At 42.2% G+C, this 27,689-nt stretch overlaps 1 protein-coding gene across 13 annotated transcripts in view; it reads left to right on the top strand.

Annotated features, from left to right (window-relative positions):
• ZMYM2 (zinc finger MYM-type containing 2) overlaps positions 1 to 25,807 on the top strand; it is a 212,955-nt gene extending 187,148 nt beyond the window's left edge. For 11 of the 13 annotated variants that reach the window (XM_050937121.1, XM_050937119.1, XM_050937123.1 and 8 more), the window contains 6 exons: positions 8,630 to 8,798; positions 10,092 to 10,243; positions 16,989 to 17,103; positions 18,584 to 18,835; positions 19,227 to 19,347; positions 22,850 to 25,807. In XM_050937121.1, the coding sequence (XP_050793078.1) occupies positions 8,630 to 8,798; positions 10,092 to 10,243; positions 16,989 to 17,103; positions 18,584 to 18,835; positions 19,227 to 19,347; positions 22,850 to 23,042 (1,002 nt within the window). In that variant the 3' untranslated portion in view covers positions 23,043 to 25,807. Of the gene's footprint in view, positions 1 to 2,252; positions 2,329 to 8,629; positions 8,799 to 10,091; positions 10,244 to 16,988; positions 17,104 to 18,583; positions 18,836 to 19,226; positions 19,348 to 22,849 lie in introns of those variants that run through there. The other 2 variants (XM_050937128.1, XM_050937129.1) reach the window with 2 other exon arrangements.
• Positions 25,808 to 27,689: the final 1,882 nt, after the last annotated feature.

The raw sequence follows: 27,689 nt of genomic DNA, 5'->3' as shown, positions 1-27,689 counted from the left end.
TTCTACTCTTGTTATTTCCTGATACCCAAGAAGAAGGAAGGTAAGCACTGAATAAATTTGTCAAAGCTCAAAAATTCGAGATGGTCACACTAGCAGTGATCATTCCATCTCTCGAACAGGGAGATTGGTTTTCAGCTCTTGACTTATAGGATGCCTATTTCCACATATCGATCCTACCTTCCCACAGACGATTTCTCAGATTTAGGCTACGTCTATACTAGAGATCTTACAATAGCACAGCTGTATCAGTGTAGCTGCACTGCTATAAGATATCTCATGTACCTCCTCTGCGCTCTCCCATCAACGTAATTAAACCACACTGCTGAGCGACATAAGTTATAACAACAAAAGTGCTAGTGTAGACATAGCCTTACACTGGGCCAGGACCATTACCAATAGAGAGTACTCCCCTTTAGCCTCTCATCGGCTTCGCGAGTATTCTCCAAGGTCTTCTCCATAGTGGCGGCTCACCTATACTTTCAGGGGATTATGATCTACCCCTATCTGGACGATTGTCTCCTCAGAGCCTGCTTCTTCAACAAGGCCCACCAAGTTAACCCCAACAGCTGTAGACTTGTTCACAGAACTGGGTCTCCAGATCAATGCCCAAAAATCAATGTTCATCCCCTGTGTAGCACTTAGAGTTCATAGGAGCCAATCTTGACTCATTACAGGTGAGTGTGCTCCTGCCACAGCACAGGTTGCACACACTGGTCACGCTCATAGAGACAGTACAGATCAGCCCTCAGATATCAGTGAGACACATCCTCCACCTTCTGGGATATAGAGTGACAGGCGCATCCATAATACCTCATGTCAGAATTCACATGAGGTGCCTCCAGATGTGGTTCAGCTCTGTCTACATGCCGACAAAGATAGACTAGACCAGGCATCACCAACATGGTGCCCTCGGGCGCCATGGTGCCCGCGGGGGTATTTGAATGTGCCCACATCCTGGCCGGCGGTTGAGCATCTGCCAAAATGCTGCCGAAATTCGGCGGCATTTTAGCAGCAACGCCTCTGGATGATACTGCTTGCCGCCGACAAGCGACATCATCCAGAGGTGTCGTCACCGAGTTTCGGTGGCATTTCAGCGGATGCTCGACCGCCTCCACGGTCCTTCGTTTGGTGCCCACCAGACAAAAAAGGTTGGGGACCCCACTGGACTAGACAAACCTTTATCACTGCCCGCCAAAGTCAAACACTCTCTTGACTGGTGGAAGCACCCAGCAAATGTCTGCACAGGGATCCCTTTCTTGCAAACTCCCATCGTTACTCCTCACCACCGATGCATCCCTCATAGAATGGGGTACACATCTCAACAGTCTTACGAGACAGGGCAAGCGTGGGGGGAGGGCAGGCAGGGAGCCTGCCGTGCTCCCAGTGTACATCAGCCTGGAACCACTCTAGGTAAACACTGGGAGAGGGCGGGAGGGGGCCGAAAGGAGCTCGCGGGCCACAGAAAATAACCTCAGTCTGCGGGCCGCGTGTTTGAGACCCCTGGTTTACCCTAAACCTCACCGTGATAACAGGGAGCCTATTCTGCACAAGCTAAACGTTAGGAGAGCCCGGCCTTTTACCTGGACGGGACAACGGCCTTTAGGAAGTCTAAGCTCGTCCTTTTCATTGCAAAGGTCTAAAGGTGCAGCAATATCGGCCCAGAGACTCTCCAAATGGGTCTCAAACAGTATCAAACGCTGCTATGAGGTTCTCAATGTAATACCTCCATCTGGAATCCACACACACTCCACACATCTGTTTCCTCTTCTGTCACTTTCTTCAAGAATGTACCTATCTTGGAAATCTGTAGAGCAGCAACCTGGGCAACTGCATGTACCTTCACAGAGCACTATGCAGTTACTGGGGACTCTGCTTCTGATGCTCTCTTCAGCTCTGCAGTATTGTCATCCATAACAGACTAGACTCCGAAGCCCCAGCCTCCCATTGGAGATACTCCTTGGGAGTCATCTACAGTGGAGCATCACTGGGAACACTACTCAGAGAAGAAGAGGAAGTTTATTCCCCTTGTGCAATAACTAACGATGGTTCTTCGAGAGAGTGTCTCTGTGGGTGCTCCACAACCCACCCTCCTCCCCTGTATTTCGGAGTTCTTGTCAGGAACTCTGCAGTAGCAAAGGAACGGAGGGGAGTTCACCCATGCACTCTGGTTAGCCTCGTAGCAGAGCATGAGGTGGGGGACAGCATATGTGCGGACTGAGTAGATGCTGCTGTCAGAGTTCTCCGTTCCGCAGCACAGGGACTCAAGGGCACCTTCGGTGGAGCACCCAGAGGGGGACACATCTCGAAGAACAATTGTTCCTGCACAAGGTGAGTGACTTCCTCTTTTCTGAGCAGCCTTAAATATGGCACACACTTTGATGATTGCCAGGCAAATTGTCACTGTTATTGATGCTGTTCTTTGATCTACTCTATAGAGAAGGGGTTGGCAACCTATGGCACACGTGCCAAATACGGCATGCGAGCCAATTTTTAATGGCACACGGGAGCCTGCCAGGACTTCAGCGTGCCATTAAAAATCCTGCCCAGCCCACTCTCCTCTGCCCTCTGCTCTCATCACAGGGGCAGGGAGCAGAAGCATAGCCGTGCACATGGGATGGGCAAATGGCCCCACTCTCCCGGCTCGGCAAGCCGTGGTGTCCGCATTCCCAGGCCAGAGCACCAGGCCGAGTGCAGCAAGCTGCCGGCCCCTCCCCCCACCTTCTCCCCTCACCTGGAGCTCTGCTGCTGTGCACAGTGCTCTGGGGGTTGGGGCTGTGCGCGCTCCTGCAGGGCAGTGTTTGGCTCCTCGGGAAGGCAGACACGCTCCCCCTTCCCCTGGAGCCATGCCGCCCTGCGCGCTCCCGTGGGGCAGCGTTTGGCTCTGCAGGGAGGCAGACACGCTCTCTGCTGAACTGGAGCCGTGTCGCTGCAGCGCTCTGAGGGCCGAGGCTGCACTCTCCCACGGGGCAGCGTGTCTGGCTCTGCGTGGAGCCTCAAGGTAAAGGGCCCAGGGTTGGGGGTGTTGGATAAGGGGCTGGGGGCAGTTAGGGGACAGGGAGCAGGATGTGTTGGATGGAGGGGGGTGGAATCTCGGGGGAGGTGGTTAGGGGCGGGGGTCTCTGGAGAGGGCAATCAGGGAGCAGGGGGGGTTGGATGGGGCATGGGAATCCTGGGGTTTGTGAGGGGGCGGCGGGTGGATAGGGGTCAGGGCAGTCAGGGGACTGGGAGCAAGGAGGGTGTGGGGGGGGGCAGTTAGGGTGGGGGGAGTCTCTGGAGGGGATGGTCAGAGGACAAGGAGCTGGGGGGGTTGTATGAGTTGGGAGTTCTGGGGTCCTGTCAGGAGGCAGGGGTGTGGAGAGGGGTTGGGACAGGCAGGGAATTGGGGGGCATTGGATGGGTTGGGAGTTCTGGGGGTCCTGTCAGGGTGCGGGGAGCGGTTGGATGGGGCATGGGAGTCCTGGGGGTCTGTTTGGGAATGGAGGTGTGGATAAGTGTCGGTGCAGTCAGGGGACAGGTAGGGGGTAGGGTCCAGTCTGGGGACAAGGAACAGGGAGGCTTAGATAGGGGGTGTGGTCCCAGGAGGGGGTAGTCAGGGGACAAGGAGCAGCGGGGTTGGGAGTTCTTAGGGGGGCAGTCACCCAGCCCTCCCCCTTGAACCCTGACCCCCTCCCCTCGCCTCCCCCGCACGCACGCACACCCACCCCACGCCATCTGCCCTGAGCCCTGCACACCCCCCAGGCCCCTGCCCTGAGCCCTGTACCCTGTATCTTCCTCATCCACACCCAGCTCTCTGCTTGACTCCTTCATCCCCGCCCCCCTCAACCCTAGCCCTGACTCTGGCGCCCGCACCCATACCTAGCCTTCCCTCTGCCCTGACTCCAGCCTGCCCCCAGCCCTCTGGGTCCTGGCTGCTGGCCCCGCTCAGTCCGCTGCTGGTCTGGGGTTCTGACTGACGGACCCTTGCCAGCCAGGGTCCTGGCCGCAGGCCTCGCTCAGCCCACTGCTGGCCTAGGTGAACAGAACCCCAGAGCAGCAGTGGGCTGAGCAGGCCGGCGGCATAAGATCAACATTTTAATTTAATTTTAAATGAAGCTTCTTAAACATTTTGAAAACCTTGTTTATTTTATAATACAACACTAGTTTAGTTATATAATGTATAGATTTATAGAGAGAGACCTTCTAAAAAATGTTAAAATGTATTATCGGCACGCGAAACCTTAAATTAAAATGAATAAATGAAGACTCGACACACCGCTTCTGAAAGGTTGCCGACTCCTGCTATAGATGCACTGTCACATGTGTTAACTCCCATCCTAGAGATTTTGGGGTGGTACCTCAGAATTGTTCCATGCCTATACCTGTCAGTATAGAAAAGCTATAAAATGAGACATTTTGGGGGGGAAATAGGGAAATGCATTATGATCATTAAATCCACTTTTTGGAGGGAGAGATTTGGAAGAATATTGCAAAAACATTACTAAAGAAATAGCACCAGCTTCCTTTTATGGGGAAAGATGTCATATACGCCAGTCTACAGAAGGAAAATCTTCAGACTTCTAACCATGTAAGATTTGGCATCCTTTTCTCTAAGTCCATAAGTTTAATAAAGATGCACTACTGTATTTGGAACAGAATCCTGTGGCACCTTATAGACTAACAGACGTTTTGGAGCATGAGCTTTCATGGGTGAATACCCACTTCGTCGGATGCATGTAGTGGAAATTTCCAGGGGCAGGTATATATATGCAGGCAAGCTAGAGATAATGAGGTAGTTCAATCAGGGAGGATGAGGCCCTGTTCTAGCAGTTGAGGTGTGAAAACCAAGGGAGGAGAAACTGGTTTTGTAATTGGCAAGCCATTCACAGTCTTTGTTTAATCCTGAGCTGATGGTGTCAAATTTGCAGATGTTTCTCTTTGAAGTCTGGTCCTGAAGTTTTTTTGCTGCAGGATGGCCACCTTAAGGTCTGCTATAGTGTGGCCAGGGAGTTGAAGTGTTCTCCTACAGGTTTTTGTATATTGCCAATTCCTAATATCTGATTTATGTCCGTTTATCCTTTTCTGTAGCGACTGTCCAGTTTGGCCGATGTACATAGCAGAGGGGCATTGCTGGCATATGATGGCGTATATATTACACTGGTGGACGTGCAGGTGAATGAACCGGTGATGGTGTGGCTGATCTGGTTAGGTCCTGTGATGGTGTCACTGGTGTAGCTATGTGAGCAGAGTTGGCTTCGAGGTTTGTTGCATGGATTGGTTCCTGAGCTAGAGTTACTATGGTGCGGTGTGCAGTTACTGGTGAGAATATGTTTTCCGGGTTTGTGGATCTTGGGTAGTAGATAGAATAACCCTGGTCGGGGCTCTAAGGGTATGTTGATTTCTTCCAGTGTTAGTGTAGGGAGTGTCCTGAGCAGATGTTGCAATTTCTTAGTGTATTCCTCAGTGGGATCTGAGGGAAGTGGCCTGTAGAATTGGGTGTTGGAGAGTTGTCTGGCAGCCTCCTTTTGGTAGTCAGACCCGTTCTTGATGACAACAGCACCTCCTTTATCAGCCTCTTTGATGATGATGTCTGGGTGGTTTCTGAGGTTGTGGGTGGCATTGCGTTCTGCACGACTTAGGTTATGAGGCAAGCAATGTTGTTTTTCCACAATTTCTGCCTGTGCACGTCGGCGGAAGCATTCAGTGTAGAGGTCCAGACTATCATTTCGACCCTCAGGAGGAGTCCATGTGGAGTTCTTCTTCTTGTGCTGTTGGTGGGAAGGTACCTGTGTATCAGTGCGCTGTTCAGTGTTGTCCTGAAAGTATTCTTTGAGTCGGAGACGGCGAAAGTAGGCTTCCAGATCGCCGCAGAACTGTATCATGTTGGTGGGGGTGGCAGGGCAGAAAAAGAGTCCCCGAGATAGGACAGACTTTTCTTCTGGGCTGTGTGTAGTTGGAAATCCGGAAATCCTGGACGCCCCATCATCTCGGGCATTGGCACTCTCACTGAAGGACTGTCTGGATATGTGGACTCTCTACTCAGACCCTATGCCACCAGCACTCCCAGCTATCTCCGTGACACCACTGATTTCCTGAGGAAACTACAATGCATTGGTGACTTTCCAGAAAACACTATCCTAGCCACCGTGGATGCAGAGGTTCTCTACACGAACATCCCACACACAGATGGAATACCAGCTGTCAGGAACAGTATCCCTGATGATGCCACAGCCGCTGAGCTCTGTGCCTTTATCCTCTCACACAACTATTTCAAATTTGATGACAATATATATCTCCAGATCAGTGGCACCGCTATGGGCACCCGCATGGCCCCACAATATGCCAATATTTTTATGACCGACCTGGAACAATGCTTCCTCAGCTCTCGTCCGCTCACGCCCCTTCTCTACCTACGCTACATTGATGACATCTTCATCATCTGGACCCATGGGAAGGAGTCTCTGGAAAAATTCCACCATGATTTCAACAGCTTCCACCCCACCATCAACTTCAGCCTGGACCAATCTACACGGGAGGTCCACTTCCTAGACACCACGGTGCAAATAAGTGATGGTCACATTACCACTACCCTATACCGAAAACCTACCGACCGCTATGCCTACCTTCATGCCTCCAGTTTCCATCCCTGGCACATCACACGATCCATTGTCTACAGCCAAGCACTGAGGTACAACTGCATCTGCTCTAACCCCTCAGACAGAGACCAACACCTACAAAATCTCCATCAAGCATTCTCAAAACTACAATACTCGCATGAGGAAATAAGGAAACAGATCAACAGAGCCAGACGTGTACCCAGAAGCCTCTTACTGCAAGACAAACCCAAGAAAGAAACCAACAGGACTCCACTGGCCATCACATACAGTCCCCAGCTAAAACCTCTCCAACGCATCATCAGGGATCTACAACCCATCCTGGACAATGATCCCACACTTTCACAGGCCTTGGGTGGCAGGCCAGTCCTCGCCCACAGGCAACCTGCCAACCTGAAACATATTCTCACCAGTAACTGCACACCGCACCATAGTAACTCTAGCTCAGGAACCAATCCATGCAACAAACCTCGATGACAACTCTGCTCACATAGCTACACCAGTGACACCATCACAGGACCTAACCAGATCAGCCACACCATCACCGGTTCATTCACCTGCACGTCCACCAATGTAATATATACGCCATCATATGCCAGCAATGCCCCTCTGCTACGTACATCGGCCAAACTGGACAGTTGCTACAGAAAAGGATAAACGGACACAAATCAGATATTAGGAATGGCAATATACAAAAACCTGTAGGAGAACACTTCAACTCCCTGGCCACACTATAGCAGACCTTAAGGTGGCCATCCTGCAGCAAAAAAACTTCAGGACCAGACTTCAAAGAGAAACATCTGCAAATTTGACACCATCAGCTCAGGATTAAACAAAGACTGTGAATGGCTTGCCAATTACAAAACCAGTTTCTCCTCCCTTGGTTTTCACACCTCAACTGCTAGAACAGGGCCTCATCCTCTTTGATTGAACTACCTCATTATCTCTAGCTTCCCTGCATATATATACTTGCCCCTGGAAATTTCCACTACATGCATCTGACGAAGTGGGTATTCACCCATGAAAGTTCATGCTCCAAAACGTCTGTTAGTCTATAAGGTGCCACAGGATTCTTTGCTGCTTTTACAGATCCAGACTAACACGGCTACCTCTCTGATACTTGATACTTTATTTGGCAGTCCTACTCTTAGTGTGCAAAATAACTGAAACAGTGTGTGTAACATTAATAAATACTCCTAAAGAAATGTCCTTGCGTGTATGCTACTAGTAACATCCTGATCATCGGCTTTCGTTGTTTATGCTCTTCATATCCGTTTTTGCACTTCACTCATTTTAGGCACTGAAAATAGATTGGCCAGATTATTTTGTTCATAGTCTGTTTCCAGTCAGTTTCCCTTTGTGGCACCCAGGCACCAGCACAAACTGAAGTCTAGCAGACTGTTTCATAGCATTTTTTTTAAATGATGAAGAAAATTCTATTAATATTAGGGTTTCTGAAACCTTCTTTATATTTTGCTTACTAAATTTTAATGTGGGTCCTGCACAAGCTTGAAATTGTCTTTCAGTGGTTAGTATATTTTCAAAAGGGGTCAGGTCCAGCCTCTCTGTTTTTGGGTGTGGTTTGAAAAATGAATGATGGACTCAGCTTTTAGTTGTACCTCTAACTTCCTGATTTGCATATTTGGAAAATGAGGACTTGAAAGTTAATCTATAATCTTACTCTGTGAACTGTGGTGCCAGGAGTGTGTGTTTCTTAGTGTGATTCACTAATGTAACACTTCCTTTATAATAAAAAAAGTCCATCTAACTTCATCTTAGATACCACTTTAAGTGTCTTAGAAGTATCAGAGTCAGCACAGGTAGAACTGTTTTTGGAAGTGTCTTCAGTATAAGGACCCACATGCTGATTGTAGTTGAATGAAACAAATATTGTTACTTGCGTTTTATAATTCAAAATCTGGCTGACAGTTCGTTATAGTTTGCTTAGTTTCTATGTTTTTAGATAAGGGTAATATTACTGACTGTAAGTTAGATCAGTTTAATAAGCAGTAATATTTACAGATTTATTTCAATGACAGGGAGTGAAGAGAAAAGCAGTGTCAGAATACCAGTCTCATGATGATAGCTCTGAGAATTCAGAGTGTAGTTTTCCTTTCAAATATGCATATGGTGTAAATGCGTGGAAACACTGGGTAAAAACTAGGAGTCTAGATGAAGATCTGCCAGTATTAGAGGAACTGAAATCAAGTAAGTATTGCCCACATATTTGTAATTCATTTTTATTTTTTATAAGAACTTTTATATTTTCATGAACTCTTCACCTTTTATTAACTAATTCTTAATATAAAATATTAACTACTGTTTTCAAGTTTTAATCAAATCCTGTGTACAACAGAATTATTTATTTCTGAAAATGGCTGCGTAACTCTTTTTCAAAGTTCCCACAAACATGGCTTTTCCTGAAGATACCTTCTGCACTAGATTCTGAGTCCTGGGTCTTGTGCTCCTGGTGTGAAACAGGATTGACCACCCTAGTTGTCAGCATTTATTGTGGCCCCTTGGTTTTCTAGCAGCCCCCTGGTTCTCCTTATCTCATAGCCAGCCCCAGAGTTCACATCTTAAGAGGTCTTCAGCTGGGGACCAAGTTGGCAGTGCAGAGCTTCTAACCTCTACCTGTTTGTGGGGCTCTGCTCAAGTGAGCTTCGGAGCTATGGAATGCAGCTGCCCTTCCTGCAAGGCTCTTCTGGTATCTGCATTTACCGTGGCCCCTGGGGCCACTAATCTCCTCTTCTGCTAGTCTCTCATGTGCCTTAGCACAGCCATATACACCAGAAATGCAGCCATTCTTTCTGAAACCTCTCTCCCCAACTCCCTGTATTTGAATTAATACCTTGGGCTATTGTCTTCCTCCACCTTTTCCTCAGCCTGGAATGACTGTAAATTCTCCTCAGTGGGTGATAATCTTCCCATCATGGCACAGTGCAATGTAGTCAATTAACATAGCCTTGAATCTGGTGGCTTTGCTGCGTAAATTAGGTCAAATATATCAGGTACAACACTGGAACTCACTTATTAATCTGTGCAGAGAATATCTAAACCAGTAGTTCTCAACCAGGGGTCCAGGGCCCCCTAGGGGGCCTCGAACAGGTTTCAGGGGGGCCTCCAAGCAGGGCCAGCATTATACTTCCTCGGGCCCAAGGCAAAAAGGTGATGCCCCATGGTATGGGGCTGAAGCCCAGGTCCCTGAGCCCCGGCACTCGGGGATGAAGCGGAAGCCTGAGCAATGTAATTTGTGGGAGCCCCGTGGCATGGGGCCCCAGGCAGTTGCCTTGCTTGCCACCCCCTAATGCTGGCCCTGGCTTTTATATGCAGCAAGTCAGTTATTGTGGCACAGGTGGGCCATGGAGTTTTTATAGTATGTTGGGGGGGCCTCAGAAAGAAAAAGGTTGGGAACCTCTGATCTAAACCGTTTCCTCTCCCATAGCAAGTAATGTTAATGTTGTTGTGTAATGTTATATTTGTTTTATCTTTATTTTACAGCAAAGTCTGTGAAATTAAAGGAAGATCTGCTATCGCATACTGTAGCTGAGCTAAACTATGGTTTGGCACGTTTTGTCAATGAAATTCGAAGACCGAATGGAGAGAACTATACACCTGACAGCATCTATTATCTTTGTCTTGGGATTCAGGAGGTTAGTAAGCTAGAAGATGCAGTAGATTATAGAGCTGATGATTTGACTCCGATATATGCTTTAATAAAAGAATGGGGATAAGAAAATGTGGATTTATTGGTTAAGTGGCTGGGAGGCATTATGAACATAGGAGCTGTGTTAATTTGGAATGCAGAGAGATCATATAAATTACATAATGGAAAGGTGTGTGTTTTGATGATGAACTGCATATACATCTGGAAATTTGAAAGAAAGATGGTACAACATGATACTTTTAAACGTTGTGATAAATGAAGGTACGGAATGAGTTGCCTTACATTCACTTGTGTCTGACAAAAACAATTTTTCAAATGTTGCAATTTTTGTGGATTCCCTGAGATTTAATGATAAAGCAAAGTGAAACAGTTAACTGTATCTACACAGAAAATGAGAATTTTCACAAACTCTGGAAGCAACATTGATAATGATGACTAATTCATTCATTAGTGGATGGAGGGGACAGCTGTGTGGTGGAATGCTTATTGGGCAGGGCTGCCTTTGCTGAATACTGAGCACTATTAGCCTGCCTTATTTTGTGGAATATTAAAATGTTTAATAGTTACACAAAGTGATCTAAAATTCTACTAAAGTGATCTAAAATACTTCAGATCAGAAAAGAGCCACTATAATTTCATTGCAAATAAAGACAGTAAAAGACCATTAGATTCTTAAATAAAGAAGTAGAGGGGCATCTCAATTTTGTGTGGTGCAGAAAGCAGTCTGTAGATTAAACATTCTAAATTCTGAGCTGAAAACGATAAGGCTGAAAATTTCAGTCAGTCCAACATCATTTGTATATGTGTCTAATATAGAGCACCAGCTCTTCTTTAACCAGCTATCACCCTAGCTAATCTTTCTTATTGTTAAGGGAAGAGACTGGAATCAAATAAAGAATCCCTTAAACAATCAAAAATATTTTAAGAAATTCTTCTCCAACTATTTAGTTTCTAGTGAGAGCTAGCTGATAACTTTCCAAATACAACCATGAGGAAAAGATATCATCCTTTATTTGGCAAAATATACAACATTTTAAAGAAAATGTAGTTTAATCTCAGGTAGCTTGCCACCACTGTCCTTGCATGATCTTCTATCACTCTGACATCAGAACTTATTAAATTTTTTAAAAAATCAGATATACAGTACTGAAAAAATAAGCCATCTGCGTATAAAACAGTGCTCTCCCAATAGTTTACTCTCTCCAAATTGTTCTTTTATCTCCTCTACCCTGCCTATTTTTCTGTTGCAAATATTAGGCATATATTTAATTTTAAGTTTATAGTAAATGATTTGTCTTGCACGGATATGAATATCAGGAACCCTAATACAAAAATAATATATTGTGACATTGGAGTAGCATTCTTTATTGATCATGCCATTGCAACTATTGTTTGTATTTGTGTTTCATATTTCAATTGGGATAGTGCCCATAGATCCCAGTGGGATTTAGGGCCCAGTTGTGCTAGATGCTGTTCAAATACATAGGAAGATATGGTCACTGCACTGAAGAGCTTAGAGTCCACAAAGACAAAAATGAGTTGGGAATTAGAGGATATACACACACAAGCAGTCAGGGTGACAGCAAGTACACATCTTATTAATGCCAGATTTTGTGCATTTTAAGGAAGTATCCTCAAGTGCCTTTCCCCCTTCCCCAGAAGCAGGTTCAGACTTTATCCTGGGGCCTAGCACTGAGAATTTTTCTAAGTGACAATGTACTAAATTTGATCCCATTGTCCCTATGTGAAACGAAACCCAACTCACTTCTTAGGTCATTACATCTCTTCCTCCCAGCACACAATCCTAGACTGGAATCCATGGAAGGGAGAATAAATATAACTTCCAGGAAAACTGTTAAAGGACTTAATCAGAAGGGGCTTTGATAAGCTAGGAAGGCTTATGTCAGATATTAGTTGTTAAAGGATTTTGCTAGTAATAAAATTAATATGAAAAAACCCTCAGACTTGTATATTCAAATAAACCAGATAAGTACTCTATGAAGGAAAACTAAATTGAGAGATCAGTATATTATGGAAAATTAAGATTGCAACAGATTTTACAAGAAGTGTATGCTATTTTCAGATCAAAAGAGTAACATTTATATTGAGGAAGAAAGCTGAGAAATTATCAAGGCAGGCAAAAAAAACTCTAATGAATTAAGAACAGTGTTAAGCCTTCATTCAGATACAGTGGAAATTCCCATGGATCTAAATGTAATCAGCAGTGTTTTAGTAACTTGTACTAATACTGTCCGACAGGTTACTGGGGAAGGCGGAGGGAAGGACAGAGAACATTTCTTCTCCCCCAATAGAATTACCATAGTTGTTGGGACTAGATAGTGTTACTGTGATGAGCCTTATTCTCTGTTAGATATAGGCTTTGAGCATAATGGGGGTTATGTAAAAACCTTATTTGTATTAGTTTTTCTGACATTGATATATTTTGAAAGCATATAAGAATATTGTTTTGAAAAGGACACTTGGAAAAAAGCATCAGTATGTTCAAGACCAGGTAAATGTGTTAACCAAAACAAGTATAAAAAATAAGTGGAGGGATCCTCTTGAGATTTCTTATACAGACTTGTTGCATTATCTGATTTAGAATTGTAATACATTCAAAATTGTGTATCTGCAGCATTGAAAATATTTGTAAGGGTTTTAAGTTTTCAAGAAAGCATTTTTGTAAATGTATCCATTCCAGATCAATTCTCTGAACTAACGTACTGTGTATTCAGAAACTTAAGACTTCAAAGAAAGTGTACAGATTCATTTTTCCTTATTATAAAACTAAGTGCAAAGATAAGGTAGTCAAGATATGCTGAACTTCTGCTTAATACTAATGAGTGCTGTGTTTAATGTTATTTCAAGGATGTGTACAGAAATAGAAGCCATTTCCAGAAGTGAGCACATGTTTTATTGTATTCACTAGCAACAGGCTTGTTTTCACTAAGATAATATTGAAGTGGAAGTTTTAAGAAGCCAATACTCCATTTCTTAGAAATGTCTCCAGAGAGGATAATGTCTAATACTAGTATAGCCCTCATAATTAATTCTTGGTCAGTGTTCAAAAGAGCAACCACTTCTGTCTGTAAGATCTAGAGGATTAAGATAATTAGACTTTAGACTGCAGAATATTCAGGCGCCTTGCACAGTCTAGCAGTTTTAGAATCGTAGAATCATAGACTATCAGGGTTGGAAGGGACCTCAGGAGGTCATCTAGTCCAGCCCCCTGCTCGAAGCAGGACCAATCCACAACTAAATCATTCCAGCCAGGGCTTTGTCAAGCCTGACCTTAAAAACCTGTAAGGATGGAGATTCCACCACCACCCTAGGTAACCCATTCCAGTTCTTCACCACCCTCATAGTGAAAATTTTTTTCCTAATATCCAACGTAAACCTCCCCCACTACAACTTGAGACCATTACCCCTTGTTCTGTCATCTGGTACCACTGAGAAAAGTCTAGATCGGCGTCGGCAACCTTTCAGAGGTGGTGTGCCGAGTTTTCATTTATTCACTTTAATTTAAGGTTTCACGTGCCAGTAATACATTTTAATGTTTTTAGAAGGTCTCTTTCTATAAGTCTATAGTATATAACTAAACTATTGTTGTATGTAAAGTAAATAAGATTTTTAAAATTAAATGCAGAATCCCCCAGACTGGTGGCCAGGACCCGGGCAGTGTGAGTGCCACTGAAAATCAGCTCACGTGCCGCAGGTTGCCTACCCCTGGTCTAGATCCATCCTCTTTGGAACCCCTTTTCAGGTAGCTGAAAGCAGGTATCAAATCTCCCCCTCATTCTTCTCATCTGCAGACTAAATAATCCCAGTTCCCTCAGCCTCTCCCCATAAGTCATGTGCTCCAGCCCCCTAATCATTTTTGTTGCCCTCCGCTGGACTCTTTCCAGTTTTTCCACATCCTTCTTGAAGTGTGGGGCCCAAAACTGGACACACTACTCCAGATGAGGCCTTGCCAATATCGAATAGAGGGTAATGATCACATCCCTCTATCTGCTGGCAGTGCTCCTACTTATACAGCTTAAAATGCCATTAGCCTTCTTGGCAACAAGGGCACACTGTCGACTCATCCAGCTTCTCGTCCACTGTAACCCCTAGGTCCTTCTCTGCAGAACTGCTACCAAGCCGCTCGGTCCCTAGCAATGCATGGGATTCTTCTGTCCTAAGTGCAGGACTCTGCACTTGTCCTTGTTGAACCTCATCAGTTGGCTTTTGGCCCAATCCTCTAATTTGTCTAGGTCCCTCTGTATCCTATCCCTACCCTCCAGGGTATCTACCACTCCTCCCAGTTTAGTGTCATCAGCAAACTTGCTGAGGGTGCAGTCCACATCATCCTCCAGATCATTATTGAAGATAGTGAACAATGATATTGGCTGTCAACTAGACATGGAACCATTGATCACTACCCGTTGAGCCCGATGATTTAGCCAGCTTTCTATCCACCTTATAGTCCATTCATCCAGCCCATATTTCTTTTAACTTGCTGGTAAGAATACTGTAGGAAACCGTATCAAAAGCTTTGCTAAAGTCAAAGAATAACACGTCCACTGCTTTTCCTTCATCCACAGAGCCAGTTATCTCATCATAAAAGGCAGTTAGGTTAGTCAGGCATGATTTGCCCTTGGTGAATCCATGCTGACTGTTCCTGATCACTTTCCTGTCCTCTAAGTGCTTCAGAATTGATTCCCTGAGGACCTGCTCCATGATTTTTCTAGGGACTGGGGTGAGGCTGACTGGCCTGTAATTCCCCAGATCCTCCTCCTTCCCTTTTTTAAAGATGGGCACTACATTAGCCTTTTTCCAGTCATCCGGGACCTCCCCCAATCACCATGAGTTTTCAAAGATAATGACCAATGGCTCTGCAATCACATCTGCCAACTTCTTTAGCACCTTTGGATGCAGTGCATCCGGCCCCATGGACTTGTGCTCGTCCAGCTTTTCTAAATAGCCCTGAACCACTTCTTTCTCCACAGAGGGCTGGTCACCTCCTCCCCATACTGTGCGGTCCAGTGCAGTAGTCTGGGAGCTGACCTTGTTCGTGAAGACAAAGGCAAAAAAAGCATTGAGTCCATTAGCTTTTTCCACATCCTCTGTCATGAGGTTGCCTCTCCCATTCAGTAAGGGGCCCACACTTTCCTTGACCACCTTCTTGCTGCTAACATTCCTGTAGAAACCCCTCTTGTTACTCTTAACATCCCTTGCTAGCTGCAACTCCAAGTGTGATTATGCCTTCCTGATTTCACTCCTGCATGCCTGAGCAATATTTTTATACTCCTCCTTGGTCAATTGTCCAATCTTCCACTTCTTGTAAGCTTCTTTTTTGTATTAAAGATCAGCAAGGATTTCACTGTTAAACCAAGCTGGTCGCCTGCCACATTTACTGTTCTTTCTACACATCGGGATAGTTTGTTCCTACAACCTCAATAAGGAATCTTTAAAATACAGCCAGCTCTCCTGGACTTCTTTCCCCCTCATGTTATTCTCCCAGGGGATCCTGCCCATCAGTTCCCTGAGGGAGTCAGTCTGCTTTTCTGAAGTCCAGGGTCCGTATTCTGCTGCTCTCCTTTCTTCCTTGTGTCAGGATCCTGAAATCAACCATCTCATGGTCACTGCCTCCCAGGTTTCCATCCACTTTCACTTCCCCTACTAATTCTTCCCTGTTTGTGAGCAGCAGGTCAAGAAGAGCCCTGCCCCAGTTGGTTCCTTCTTCACTTGCACCAGGAAATTGTTCCCTACACTTTCCAAAAACTTCCTGAATTGTCTGTGTACTGCTGTATTGCTCTCCCAGCAGATATTGGGGTGATTGAAGTCCCCCATGAGAACCAGGGCCTGTGATCTAGTAACTTCTGTTAATTGCTTGAAGAAAGCCTCGTATACCTCATCCCCTTGGTTTGGTGGTCTATAGCAGACTCCCACCATGACATCAGCCTTGTTGCTCACACTTCTAAACTTAATCCAGAGAGACTCAGGTTTTTCTGCAGTTTCATACTGGAGTTTTGAGCATTCATACTGCTCTCTTAGATACAATGCAACTCCATCTTTTTTTGCCCTGCCTGTCCTTCCTGAACAGTTTGTATCCATCCACGACAGTACTCCAATCATGTGAGTAATTCCACCAAGTCTCTGTTATTCTAATCACATCGTATTTCCTTGACTGTGCTAGAACTTCCAGTTCTCCCTGCTTGTTTCCCAGGCTTTCTTGTAATGCCTGGTAACAAGCATTTCTTGTAATGCTGCATATCTTTACCATGAGTAAATATTTTTCTTTGCTCTGTATTAAAGTTAAGGTAATTCTGTCATTCGTATTGTCAATAATCACACTTTACATTTAAAATGTAGTCCTGCTAAAAATGTATCTACTCTGAAGACCTTGCTGGAAATGAAAAATAAGTGTTGGTGCCATAACTAAATACTTTGTTTTTTAGAGATTTTTTTTTTTAAAATCCTTTTCATTGATGTGAATTAGGCTTCTAATTAAACCAATATTTTTATCTTTAATATTTTCTCCAGTACTTTTCTCTTTAATTTTGTTGTACCCAATATTACATGTTATGTGACTTAAATGCTACACTACTTTGTTTTATAGCCAGCCTACAACTGCTAAACTATTAGAAAATTTCATTGTTTTGTGAGAAGAAATGCCGGCTCTTAACATACGTTGTTTTTTCACTAATTCTCCCAACACAGTAAATATTCTTTGTTTTTCTTGTTTTTAGTACTTGTATGGAAGCAATCGAAAAGACAATATATTTATTAATCCAAGCTACGAGACATTTGAGCAGGAATTAAATAAAATCCTTAAAAGTTGGCAACCAAGCATACTTCCAGATGGTAATTTTCTTTTTTGTTGTGTACAGTCTTCTGTTAGCAGTTCTGTACTCTTAAACAGGCAGATATACACAAACAAATAATTTGTGCCTTGTGATGGTGATTGATAACATTAAAACAAATAAATAAAATGGTAGGTGTCATTCACCTTGCCTGCCTGGTCCCTGCTCCTCTCCCTCCCCCCGCAATCATTGCAGAGGATAAGGCCAGCCTACTGAGCAGAGCTCTGTAAAGAAGATGTAGCAACACTAAGACAACTTAGGAAGTGACAGAGAAAGGTGAACCTGTATCCCTTCACTCCTGTAAGACATCTGGTACAGTTTAGGGGAGGAACTCCTGCACTAGCCATGCTCACCCAACAGAGGAGAGAACAGAAGGCCTAGGCGGCATCACTTGTGCTGCCTTCTCTCTGCCCAAAGATATCTGGGTCCTTTTCAGAATATAGGGGGTGAAACAAACCCCATTGTTCCCCACCCTGGGAATGGGAGAGTTAGCTCTTGGGGGCTGTGAAGGAGCATTTGTGGTCATCACTCTCCCTTTGAAGCTGGAGCAGCCCTGAGAATAAGAGGAGAAACAATCCACCTCTGAAAAGATGGGAGAGAATTTGGTATGTATAAAGAGCATTGTAGGGTGTTCAGTGGGGCTGGGAAGTTAGACACTTTGGTTACTGTGATGCACCTACCTCCATAATCTCTCAGTCTCAGCAGGAGTGGGCAGATCTCCTGTGATGTGTCTTGGAGTTTGTGTAGGGGGGGGAGATATGAGGTAAGAGAGGAATTCATTTCTAGTCTCCTCTGCCCTCTCTCCCACTATATCAGAGTGCTGCCAGGAGAGACAAGCTATTTCCCTGCCCCTCTCCTCTCTTCGCTCTTGAGATTGTGGGATGTCAAGTTACACTAGAATTTTTCTACTGCAAACCCTTGAGAAGGAGGCAGGTGCACCTTTCTTTTCTCCTTTTCATCCAGTGATCTTAGGTCTGCGGTAGCCTCTTTAGGTAGCAACTGCTGCCCTAGCTGAGTCCTCCACCTAAAGTAATACAGGAGTCCTTTCTGGATGAGGCTTCTTTCTGCAATCGGAAAATTGAGAGGGTCAGTCAGGGGCCCTTACATGTGCCCAAAAACTCAAAAATCCAACCCAAAAACATGAGTGTTTTTTTTATGAAAGGACCCAAGGTTGGTCACTTTCTCTGACCTTCACTTTTTTATGATGTGGCATCAGTTATGAGAGTGACAATTTAAGAATCCTGTTGAAATAGTTTAACAAAAAAAGTGTTGCTTGTGTGTCTTGCTTATGTGGAAATTGCCGTTTTCTCTTCCTGAATCAGTGGGTTTCAATTTCTCCTCTTAGGGATGTGGGCAGTTTTCCATTGAATATTGAACATTTTGTCTGATTTTTTTGCAGTTGATAGACGTTATTAATTCTTTTAAATGTAGGTTGTTTGCCTCATTGTATTTTCTCTAATACATTTTTCCCCCTCTTGAAGGGTCAATATTCTCTCGAGTTGAAGAAGATTATCTTTGGAGGATAAAACAGCTAGGATCCCACTCTCCATTTGCTCTTCTGAATACACTGTTCTACTTTAACACTAAATATTTTGGCCTGAAAACAGTGGAGCAGCACTTAAGACTTTCCTTTGGCACCGTTTTTAGACAGTGGAAAAAAAATCCTCGAACAATGGACAGCAAAGCTTGTCTTCGATATCAAGTTTCTTCCCTATGTGGAGCTGATAGTGAAGGTATTATCATCAGTTTCAAAATAAGTATTACAGAGGCATCCAAATTTTGCCCAATTGAGGGCTACTTTGGCCCCTTGCCAGGAGCCTGAGGACTGTACCTCATTTGCATAAAACTGAGCAGCTTGTAGCTAGTGGATCTTTAATATGAATGTGTGGTCTGCAGCTGCTACAAGGTCCCTGCATTAAATGTTCCATTTTGATCCAAGTAGCCTCCATGTCAAATGCTGGAACCCTGTCTATGGGCTGCATCTCCAGTTTAGAGATGCAAGTGACTGCATTGCAGTATTCTGGGTTGTACTTTTGTTCACCCTAATCTAATACGTTAAATATACAAATGAAATTACCTAATGTTTTCAAGTTTGGACTTAGATGGGTTTTTTCCTTTTTAAAGATAAAATTACTACTGGAAAAAGGAAACATGAAGATGATGAGCCAGTGTTTGAACAAATTGAAAACACGTCAAATCCTGCCAGATGTCCCGTGAAAATGTTTGAGTGCTATCTGTCTAAGAGGTAAGCGTTTCATGGAGAGAGACTATTATGGTGCAATGTGAAATAATGTTTACACAAATAAAGTGAATGTAGTGCTTGGGGAAAGGGGCGGATTGAAAGCGCTGAAATTTTCAGCACAAACTTCCTCCTTCTGCTCTGCAGAAAGACACTCCATCTAGGGGTGAGAGTATGGTTTGGTTTCTATATCTATTAAATCATGAGAATCTCAGACTTGCCAACAGGAGACCCAATTGATTCAGATATTGATGATGTGTCTTGTGGTGTGCATATATCTGTTCAATAATTGGACTGCAAAACAGTCTTATTTTATATAGGCCTTCAGGAAGTCACGTGATGGCAACAACTTTCAGTTACTACTGATTTCTGGATTTGATAACCTAGGCCTATAAAGCTCCATTATCTTTTGATTCTCTTTGTTTAGATGTTAAATAAGAATTTGAATGGTGTAAAAGAAGTCCACAAGGTATTAAACTTGGAGAGATTCAAATACCCAATACCAAAGTAGTGCCTTTTATTTGTGGTGATACGTTGTTATTCCAAGCAAATATTCTCTATTTTGTTGAAGTATTTTAAGTTTTTTCTGTTACTGATTGAAAGACTCTCAAACAGCTGTAATTCTGCTGTTAACAGACTCCAGCTGCATACTAATATTCTTTTGGTTTCTTCAGAATGAAATAAATATTAGTTTGAGCAAACATAATCTTGTTATGTCTTCCCCTGCATTCTTTATATTGCTTATAAATTGATGAATTGATGTTGAGGGCCCCATTCTGTAATTCTCAAGTCAGGCAAAAATCCCACTGAAAATAAGTTACACATTAGTTACAATTTAATGAAAAGTTCTATTATGTAGGTAAATATTATGGAGTAATTTAAAAAAAAATATTCTAGAGTTTATTGTCATTTGAAGACTGCTGCTTATATGGTAGATTTCAAGTTCAGATTGTTTTGTTGTAGTCCAGGCAGAATACATGCTTCGCATTTTTTCACAGTAAGAGAGAGAGTAATTTTTTCACTAGCCTATGATTTAGAAATGGATGAATGGTTTTTCAAAAAGACCTATTTAATTTAAAAAAAAAAAAAAAGCTTTGGGCAGACAAAACTTAGAAAATTTCATTTCAAAGGTTGAATGTTTTGGAAATGCATATGTGGTAGAAAACTGAAGAACTTAAAATGGGAAACATTTTAAAACTTTTAAATAATCTAAGAAGTTCCATAGAAATTTCAGAAAGTATAATATAAAGCCCAAAATGTTTTAGCAAACTGCACTTTATCCCTAAAAAGTGAAGATATACACCTCTACCTCGATATAACGCTGTCCTCGGGAGCCAAAAAATCATACCACATTATAGGTGAAACCATGTTATATCGAACTTGCTGTGATCCACCGGAGTGCACAGCCCTGCCCTCCCCGGAGCACTGCTTTACCACGTTATATCTGAATTTGTGGTATATCGAGTCGTGTTATATCGAGGTAGAGGTGTAATTTGAATGTATGGCAAAAACAAAGTCCAAGCATAGAATTTTTCCTCTTTGATTTCTCACTGTGGTTTTCAGTTTTCTATTAAATATTTGAAAACAAGTTCCTGTTAAATAGTCCTAGCCCTGCTAAAATATGTTTGCTTAGACACTAGAATCACACACCTTGGGAGGATTGCATGTAATAGCACATTGTAGAGGTAGATTTTTGTTAACTACTCCAATGTAGCCAATAGATGGAGTATACAAAACACTTTCAAGAAACTTATTTGAAAATAGTGAAAGGATAGAGAAAAACAAATAATTTTAGAAGTTTTCATAATAGCTCTTTTGTCCTAATAATGTCACAATTTTAAAGTACAATATCTTAAAATAGGTCTTGGTCATTCTCCCTACTGCAATTGCAGGCTCTCTCTCTCCTGGTCTTGTTTGCTGCCACACCTTGTTAGTACCCTGACCCAATGGAGGAGAGGTTTCCTGCACAATTGAAGTTATTTTGTAAAATACCTCTTTAAAACAACATTTAATTAAAACTGTTCTCTTAATTTTCAAGTAATGGTCCCTATATTCTGTAAATGGGTTTTGAAACTGGTATTTGAGAATCAGCTGAAAACCTGCAGCTGACATTTTAAAGGGACACCTCTCACTTTCAGCTGCTGCCATCATTTCATACCCTGCTTCAACAGAAACAGATCTGATTGTTGAGAATCAGTTGAGGATATTAAAATGCTTAAATGTAATATTTCAAATCTAAACAACTTCCAGCAATGATGTCTGTTTCTATCAAAGTAGGAAAGTAGCTGCTCTTGCAGCTGAGTGAGGCTATGTCTACACTACTGTGGTAAGTTGACCTACGCTTCGTACCTTAGGTCGAGTTACTGCGGGGACTACATTGCAAGGGGTCAGCAGGAGAAACTTGACTGGAAAGCGATCTGCTGTCGATTTGGCAGGTCTTAGTAGACCCACTAAATCAACCGCCAGTGGATAAATCTCAGGGTGTCGATCCCAGCTGTAGTGTAGGCCTGCCCTGAGATCTCAATGTCTGCAATCTGCAATTGCCAGTCCAGAAAAGCCAGCTAAATACTTTCAGCCAAAAAGTATGTCCCAGTAGTAATGGCTCTTAAAATCTGTAATATTTAAGGGAGAGGAGAATAAAAATATAATCATAAACTAGATGGGCCGCTTTGTGTTGAGAATTTCCTTAAGAATCCTCTCCACTGTCTAAGAATGCTGAGATGCATCTGAGCCACAACACCAAGTTCACCAAATATGCGTGGCTCAGTAGGAAACTGCAAAGCAGCTTCATAGGAGAAACAAGAGGAACCATGTAATAGGGACCCAGGAGCTAAGGGACCAAGATAATAAAGTCTTTGCCAAACAACCAGACCTTGGAGAGAAAAGACAGGAAACAGGTTTTTGAGTTTCTCTCTTAAGACCAGCCATACTGGGTCACGCCAAAGGTCCATCTAGCCCAATATCCTGTCTTCTGACAGTGGCCAATCCCAGGTGCCCCAGAGGGAATGAACAGAACAGGTAATCATCAAGTGATCCATTCCAGGTCACCCATTCCCAGCTTCTGGTAAACGGAACCTAGGGGCATCATCCCCACTCATCCTGGCGAATAGCCATTGATGGAGCTATCCTCCATGAATTTATCTAGTTCTTTTTTTAACCCTGTTGTAGTCTTGGCCTTCACAGCATCCTCTGGCAGAGAGTTCCACGGGTTGACTGTGCGTCAACCTTTTTAATTTTAAGGAAATATACAATAGTTTTTAGTTTATAGAGAGCTACAGCACCTTAGGTCAAAAAGCAACTTCAGCTGGACAAGAATGCTTGAAGCCATTTATGCCACCATAAGGTCCCATTTTCAAATCGGAAGGCAGTATTTTTCCACATTAATCCTCAACTCCTAATATGTATATGCACAATTATAGTTGTACACACAGGTTGTTAAAAATCAAAACCTGTATAGATTTGTCATGTGAAACTTTGACTCTTTTGACCATTTTTTTTTTCCTTTTAGCCCACAGAATCTTAATCAGAGAATGGATGTGTTCTATTTACAACCGGAATGCTCTGTTTCCTCAGATAACCCTGTCTGGTATACTTCCACTTCACTGGACCGCAACACTTTGGAACACATGCTCGTACGAGTTCTTTTAGTAAAAGATATTTATGATAAAGACAATTATGAACTGGATGAAGATATAGATTAAAACAAACTTCCAAAAGCTGTCAGGAAAAACAAAACCGCATTAGATAGTCATGCTGCTAGACCTTAATTATGGAAACCATTTCAAGTTTACTCTTTGTTTTATGAGTTTTGTAGCAGTGTACCCTGACCTGGGTATTACCATGTAAATAATCCGTGAGTGAAAGTTGCCATTATCCTCCTACGTAGTGGTTTTAGGATACTTAACAAACACATTCAAATTCTTTTTTTTTATTTATTTGATTAGGTATGTTTGTAACTTTTTACATTGCGAAATATGAATGAGAATGTGCCATGTGTAATTTTTTTCTTGTAGTAAGAAACATCCATATTGCACAACTCTACTGTTGCAAGCTTCCTTGAAAGGAGGCTCTTTTACTGGGTTCTTCAACCAGATGGTTGTGTATGGGTAGCACTACTAAAGTTTAGAACTTGCTGTGTCTTTCAGAATTTTTAAATAAATTGTAAACTAATAGGTTTTTTACTTTTTAGTTACTGAAGCCTTATAAGGTTATGTAGAGAGATTCCATCTTATGTACCAAAAATAGACAAAAGAGAATGCTGTCAATATTGGTGTACTGTAATGTGAATCTATACTGGTGAAAACAACTTTTTTGTTGCCCTTATTAAAACCTTAGTGTCCTTCCCTTATTTGTGACTCTCTGAATTGCCCCTTCAAATAAAATATATATTCAAAATGAGTGTAAGCGTAAGGCATGTGATCATCTAGACATTTATTTTGTAAAAATGTCTGATGGCAATGCTATAATTTTCTTTTCCATTTTTATTTTGCCAAACATAAATGCTGGTACCCCATATTGCTGTACATCAGTCCTTCATAGCCTTAGCAAAAGGGATTTTAATGCAGTATTACAAAAAGTAATACAGTATACTACATTTTTTAACTTTTTTTCATTTGTCATTGCTATGCTGTACTTAAATACAACTAACATTTGATTATGGGTTGTGAGAGTTCTTTTAACTAATGTCTCCATTAAAAAAAACTGAAGATACATGAAGTGGCAGAAAGTCAAAAGATAATTTAAAAAAAAATCTGCTGTCCTTTGTTCTTTGTTCAATATATTTATTTTGCATAAAGAATCTGATTTCCAGATGTATATGATCAGCCTCTAAAGTTTTATTTGTTCCTTGCTCTTGTTTGACTAATGCAGACAATATGGTGGTTTGTGCAATGAAATTTCCTGTAGTACTCAAGAAATCATAGTACAGCATTCTACTATAAAGTTGGTAATGGGTATGGTATTCCTAATGATTTAAGAATCTATTGATAACAATCAATTATTACTGAGATGAAAGAGAGAAAATTGTTTTTATATATCTTATTGCCATGAGATTCATTTCCTGCAAAGATGCACTACTTTTTCATTTTCCTTATTATAGAAGAATGGACATAGGGATGCTTACTTCTACAAAGAAATAAAGCTGCTAGCGCTTTGTTTTGATAAAGAAATTTATTTAAATTTTTGCTACTCTCTTCTGACAGTGAGTATGTATTAACTTTAGATATACCACTTATAGAAAAGCAGATGAATATACACATTTTTAATTTCTTTATTTTGATTGGCTGAATTGGCACCAGGTCCCCCCAGATGATTACAGTTGTTCCATTGCCTGGAAAATCAGGCAGCGTTTCACAGCACTAGTCAATAGGTTATCTAACACATAATGCTCAGTAATCTGTTGGCTGTTGCCGTGAAATGTTGCCTGATTTTCCAGGGAATGGTGCAACTTCAGTAACTAAAACATTACTTAATGCCTGCTTTTTCAAGCAAAAGCAGTATAAAATACTCATGAGATAGAAAAGTTACTTGATTTAAAATAAATTTCAAGCACTATAATCACAATTTTAATATTTATATGTTTTGGGAACTAAGTTTCTAATTCTGTGAAGTACTTAAGTACAAACTTACCTTTAAGCAAATGAATAGTCCTATTGAGTTTAGTGGGACTACAATATTACTAACCTGCTTAAAGTTAAATGTGCTTGAAACCTCAGGTCGGCAAAGCACTTAAGTATATGCTTAACCTTGAGAGATAAATTTAAACTATAAATGTTTAACTGGTTAGGTATATGCTTACGTGCTTTTGCTAAAAGCAGTAAGAGACCCAATTTCAGGAAGGCCCATAAACGTGCTTATGTCCATCCCTGTTGAGTACAACACTTTAGTACTGATTCAAGAAAGCACTTAATGTTTGACTCTGTGCCTAAATTAAGTATATGCTGGCATGTTTTGCCTGAATCAGAAGCTAACCTAGTGTCCTCAAAATCTGATTATGGATATCCTTTAAGTAAATAAGGACACTTGTTAATATGACATACTGGAGACTAACCTACCTTGTTTTTCAATTTCATAAGGAAGTGATGACTGAAGTCTATTAGAAATCAAATTATTACCATAAATTTCTCCCATTCTCTACCCTAGTTCCACTCTCCAATAAAAACACAACCATAATTTAGGCAGGCTTTAAAATAGAAGTTTTTACATATAGATCCAAGTTGGTAATACAAAGATGGCTGAAATGAAAATAACTTATTCCAGAAGATGGAGCTATTCCATCATTAGCAATAATGTTTATTCAAGTAGTGTGTTTAGATCAAACATTGTAAACTGTTGGGATACTGTAGTCAAGTACACATCATGCCTCAATGTATACATGTTATTACATAATTTCTAAATTTTAATGGTGATGCAAAATGCAATAAACAGCCTTAGCTTTAAAAAAATAAATAAATGCAATTTTGTAATATTTAGGAGTTGAGGGCAAATACTTTTTTCTTTTTAAAGACAGTTGCTAGTCCAGTTCTTGACTATCTTGGTTCCAAGGAACAACATGAAGAAATAAATTAATGTGTAGGAATGTATAGCCAACTTGTTTCATACCGGGTGTCTAGGTTAATGGCATGGATCAATAATTTGCTTGACACCCCCCACCCCCAATCTTGTGCAGAGTAGAGGGAAGTGTGAAGAAGTACCCTACCTTCCTCGGCCATTGTTGTTAACTATGGTACAGCTCACCTTAGTTAGAAATATAACTTGGTAACTAGTCTGTTGTACAGTTGGTTGTCTATGAGCCACCTCAAAACCTACCCCCTCGGTACTGGTAGCATGTCCTAGCCTAAATACATAATTTTTCTGCCACATCCCAAAATCTGTCAGCATGTGCTAAATGTCTCCTTTTCTGCATGAAGGAAAAGTTTTATCTAGAGAACCGAATCTCCCAGGAAACTTATATTTTTAATAATAATTAAAACAAAGATGGCAGCTTGAAGCTATTGAGAGAATTAGTGTGGCAACACTAGGCAGGATGCAATGCAAATACAATTTATTGTGAAAATTTTATACAAAGGAAAAGTTCCTTTTTGAAAATTGTAAGTAGTAATATTTTCATAGATTCTAGGGTCAGAAGGGACCAATGTGATCATCTAGTCCGACCCCCTGCACAAAGCAGGCCACAGAACCCTACCCATCCACTTCTATAACAAACCCCTAACCTATGCCTGAGTTATTGAAGTCTTCAAATTGTGGTCTGAAGACCTCAAGCTGCAGAGAATCCACCAGCAAGTGACCCATGCCCCACACTGCAGGGGAAGGCAAAAAACCTCCAGGGCCTCTGCCAATCTGCCCTGGAGGAAAATTCCTTCCCGACCCCAAATATGGCGATCAGCTAAACTCTGAGCATGTGGGCAAGACTCACCAGCCAGCACTCAGGAAAGAATTCTCTGCAGTAACTCAGATCCCATCCCATCACCGACCACTGGGCATACTTATCTGGCGATAATCAAAGATCAATTGCCAAAATTAGGTTCTCCCATCATACCATCCCTTCCATAAACTTATCAAGCTTAATGTTAAAGCCAGATATGTCTTTTGCCCCCAGTACTCCCCTTGGAAGGCTGTTCCAGAACTTCACTCCTCTAATGGTTAGAAACCTTCGTCTAATTTCAAGTCTAGACTTCCTAGTGTCCAGTTTATACCCATTCGTTCTTGTGTCTACATTGGTACTAAGCTTAAATAATTCCTCTCCCTCCCTAATATTAATCCCTCTGATATATTTATAAAGAGCAAGCATATCCCCCCTCAGCCTTCTTTTAGCTAGACTAAACAAGCCAAGCTCTTTGAGTCTCCTTTCATATGACAGGTTTTCCATTCCTCGGATCATCCTAGTAGCCCGTCTCTGAACCTGTTCCAGTTTGAATTCATCCTTCTTAAACATGGGGGACCAGAACTGCACACAGTATTCCAGGTGGGGTCTCACCAGCGCCTTATATAACGGTACTAACATCTCCTTATCTTTGCTGGAAATACCTCGCCTAATGCATCCTAAAACCGCATTAGCTTTTTTAATGGCCATATCACATTGGCAGCTCATAGTCATCCTGTGATCTACCAATACCCCAAGGTCCTTCTCCTCCTCTGTTCCTTCCAACTGATGCTTCCCCAATCTATATCTAAAGTTCTTATTATTAATCCGTAAGTGCATGACCTTGCACTTTTCACTATTAAATTTCATCCTATTACTATTACTCCAGTTTACAAGGTCGTACAGATCTTCCTGTATGATATCCTGGTCCTTCTCCGTGTTAGCAATACCCCCCAGCTTCGTGTCATCCGCGAACTTTATTAGCACA

This window comes from Gopherus flavomarginatus, chromosome 1 (assembly GCF_025201925.1).
Source record: "Gopherus flavomarginatus isolate rGopFla2 chromosome 1, rGopFla2.mat.asm, whole genome shotgun sequence".
Classification (NCBI taxonomy): domain Eukaryota; kingdom Metazoa; phylum Chordata; order Testudines; family Testudinidae; genus Gopherus; species Gopherus flavomarginatus.
This window is presented reverse-complemented; position numbering and strand designations above follow the sequence as displayed.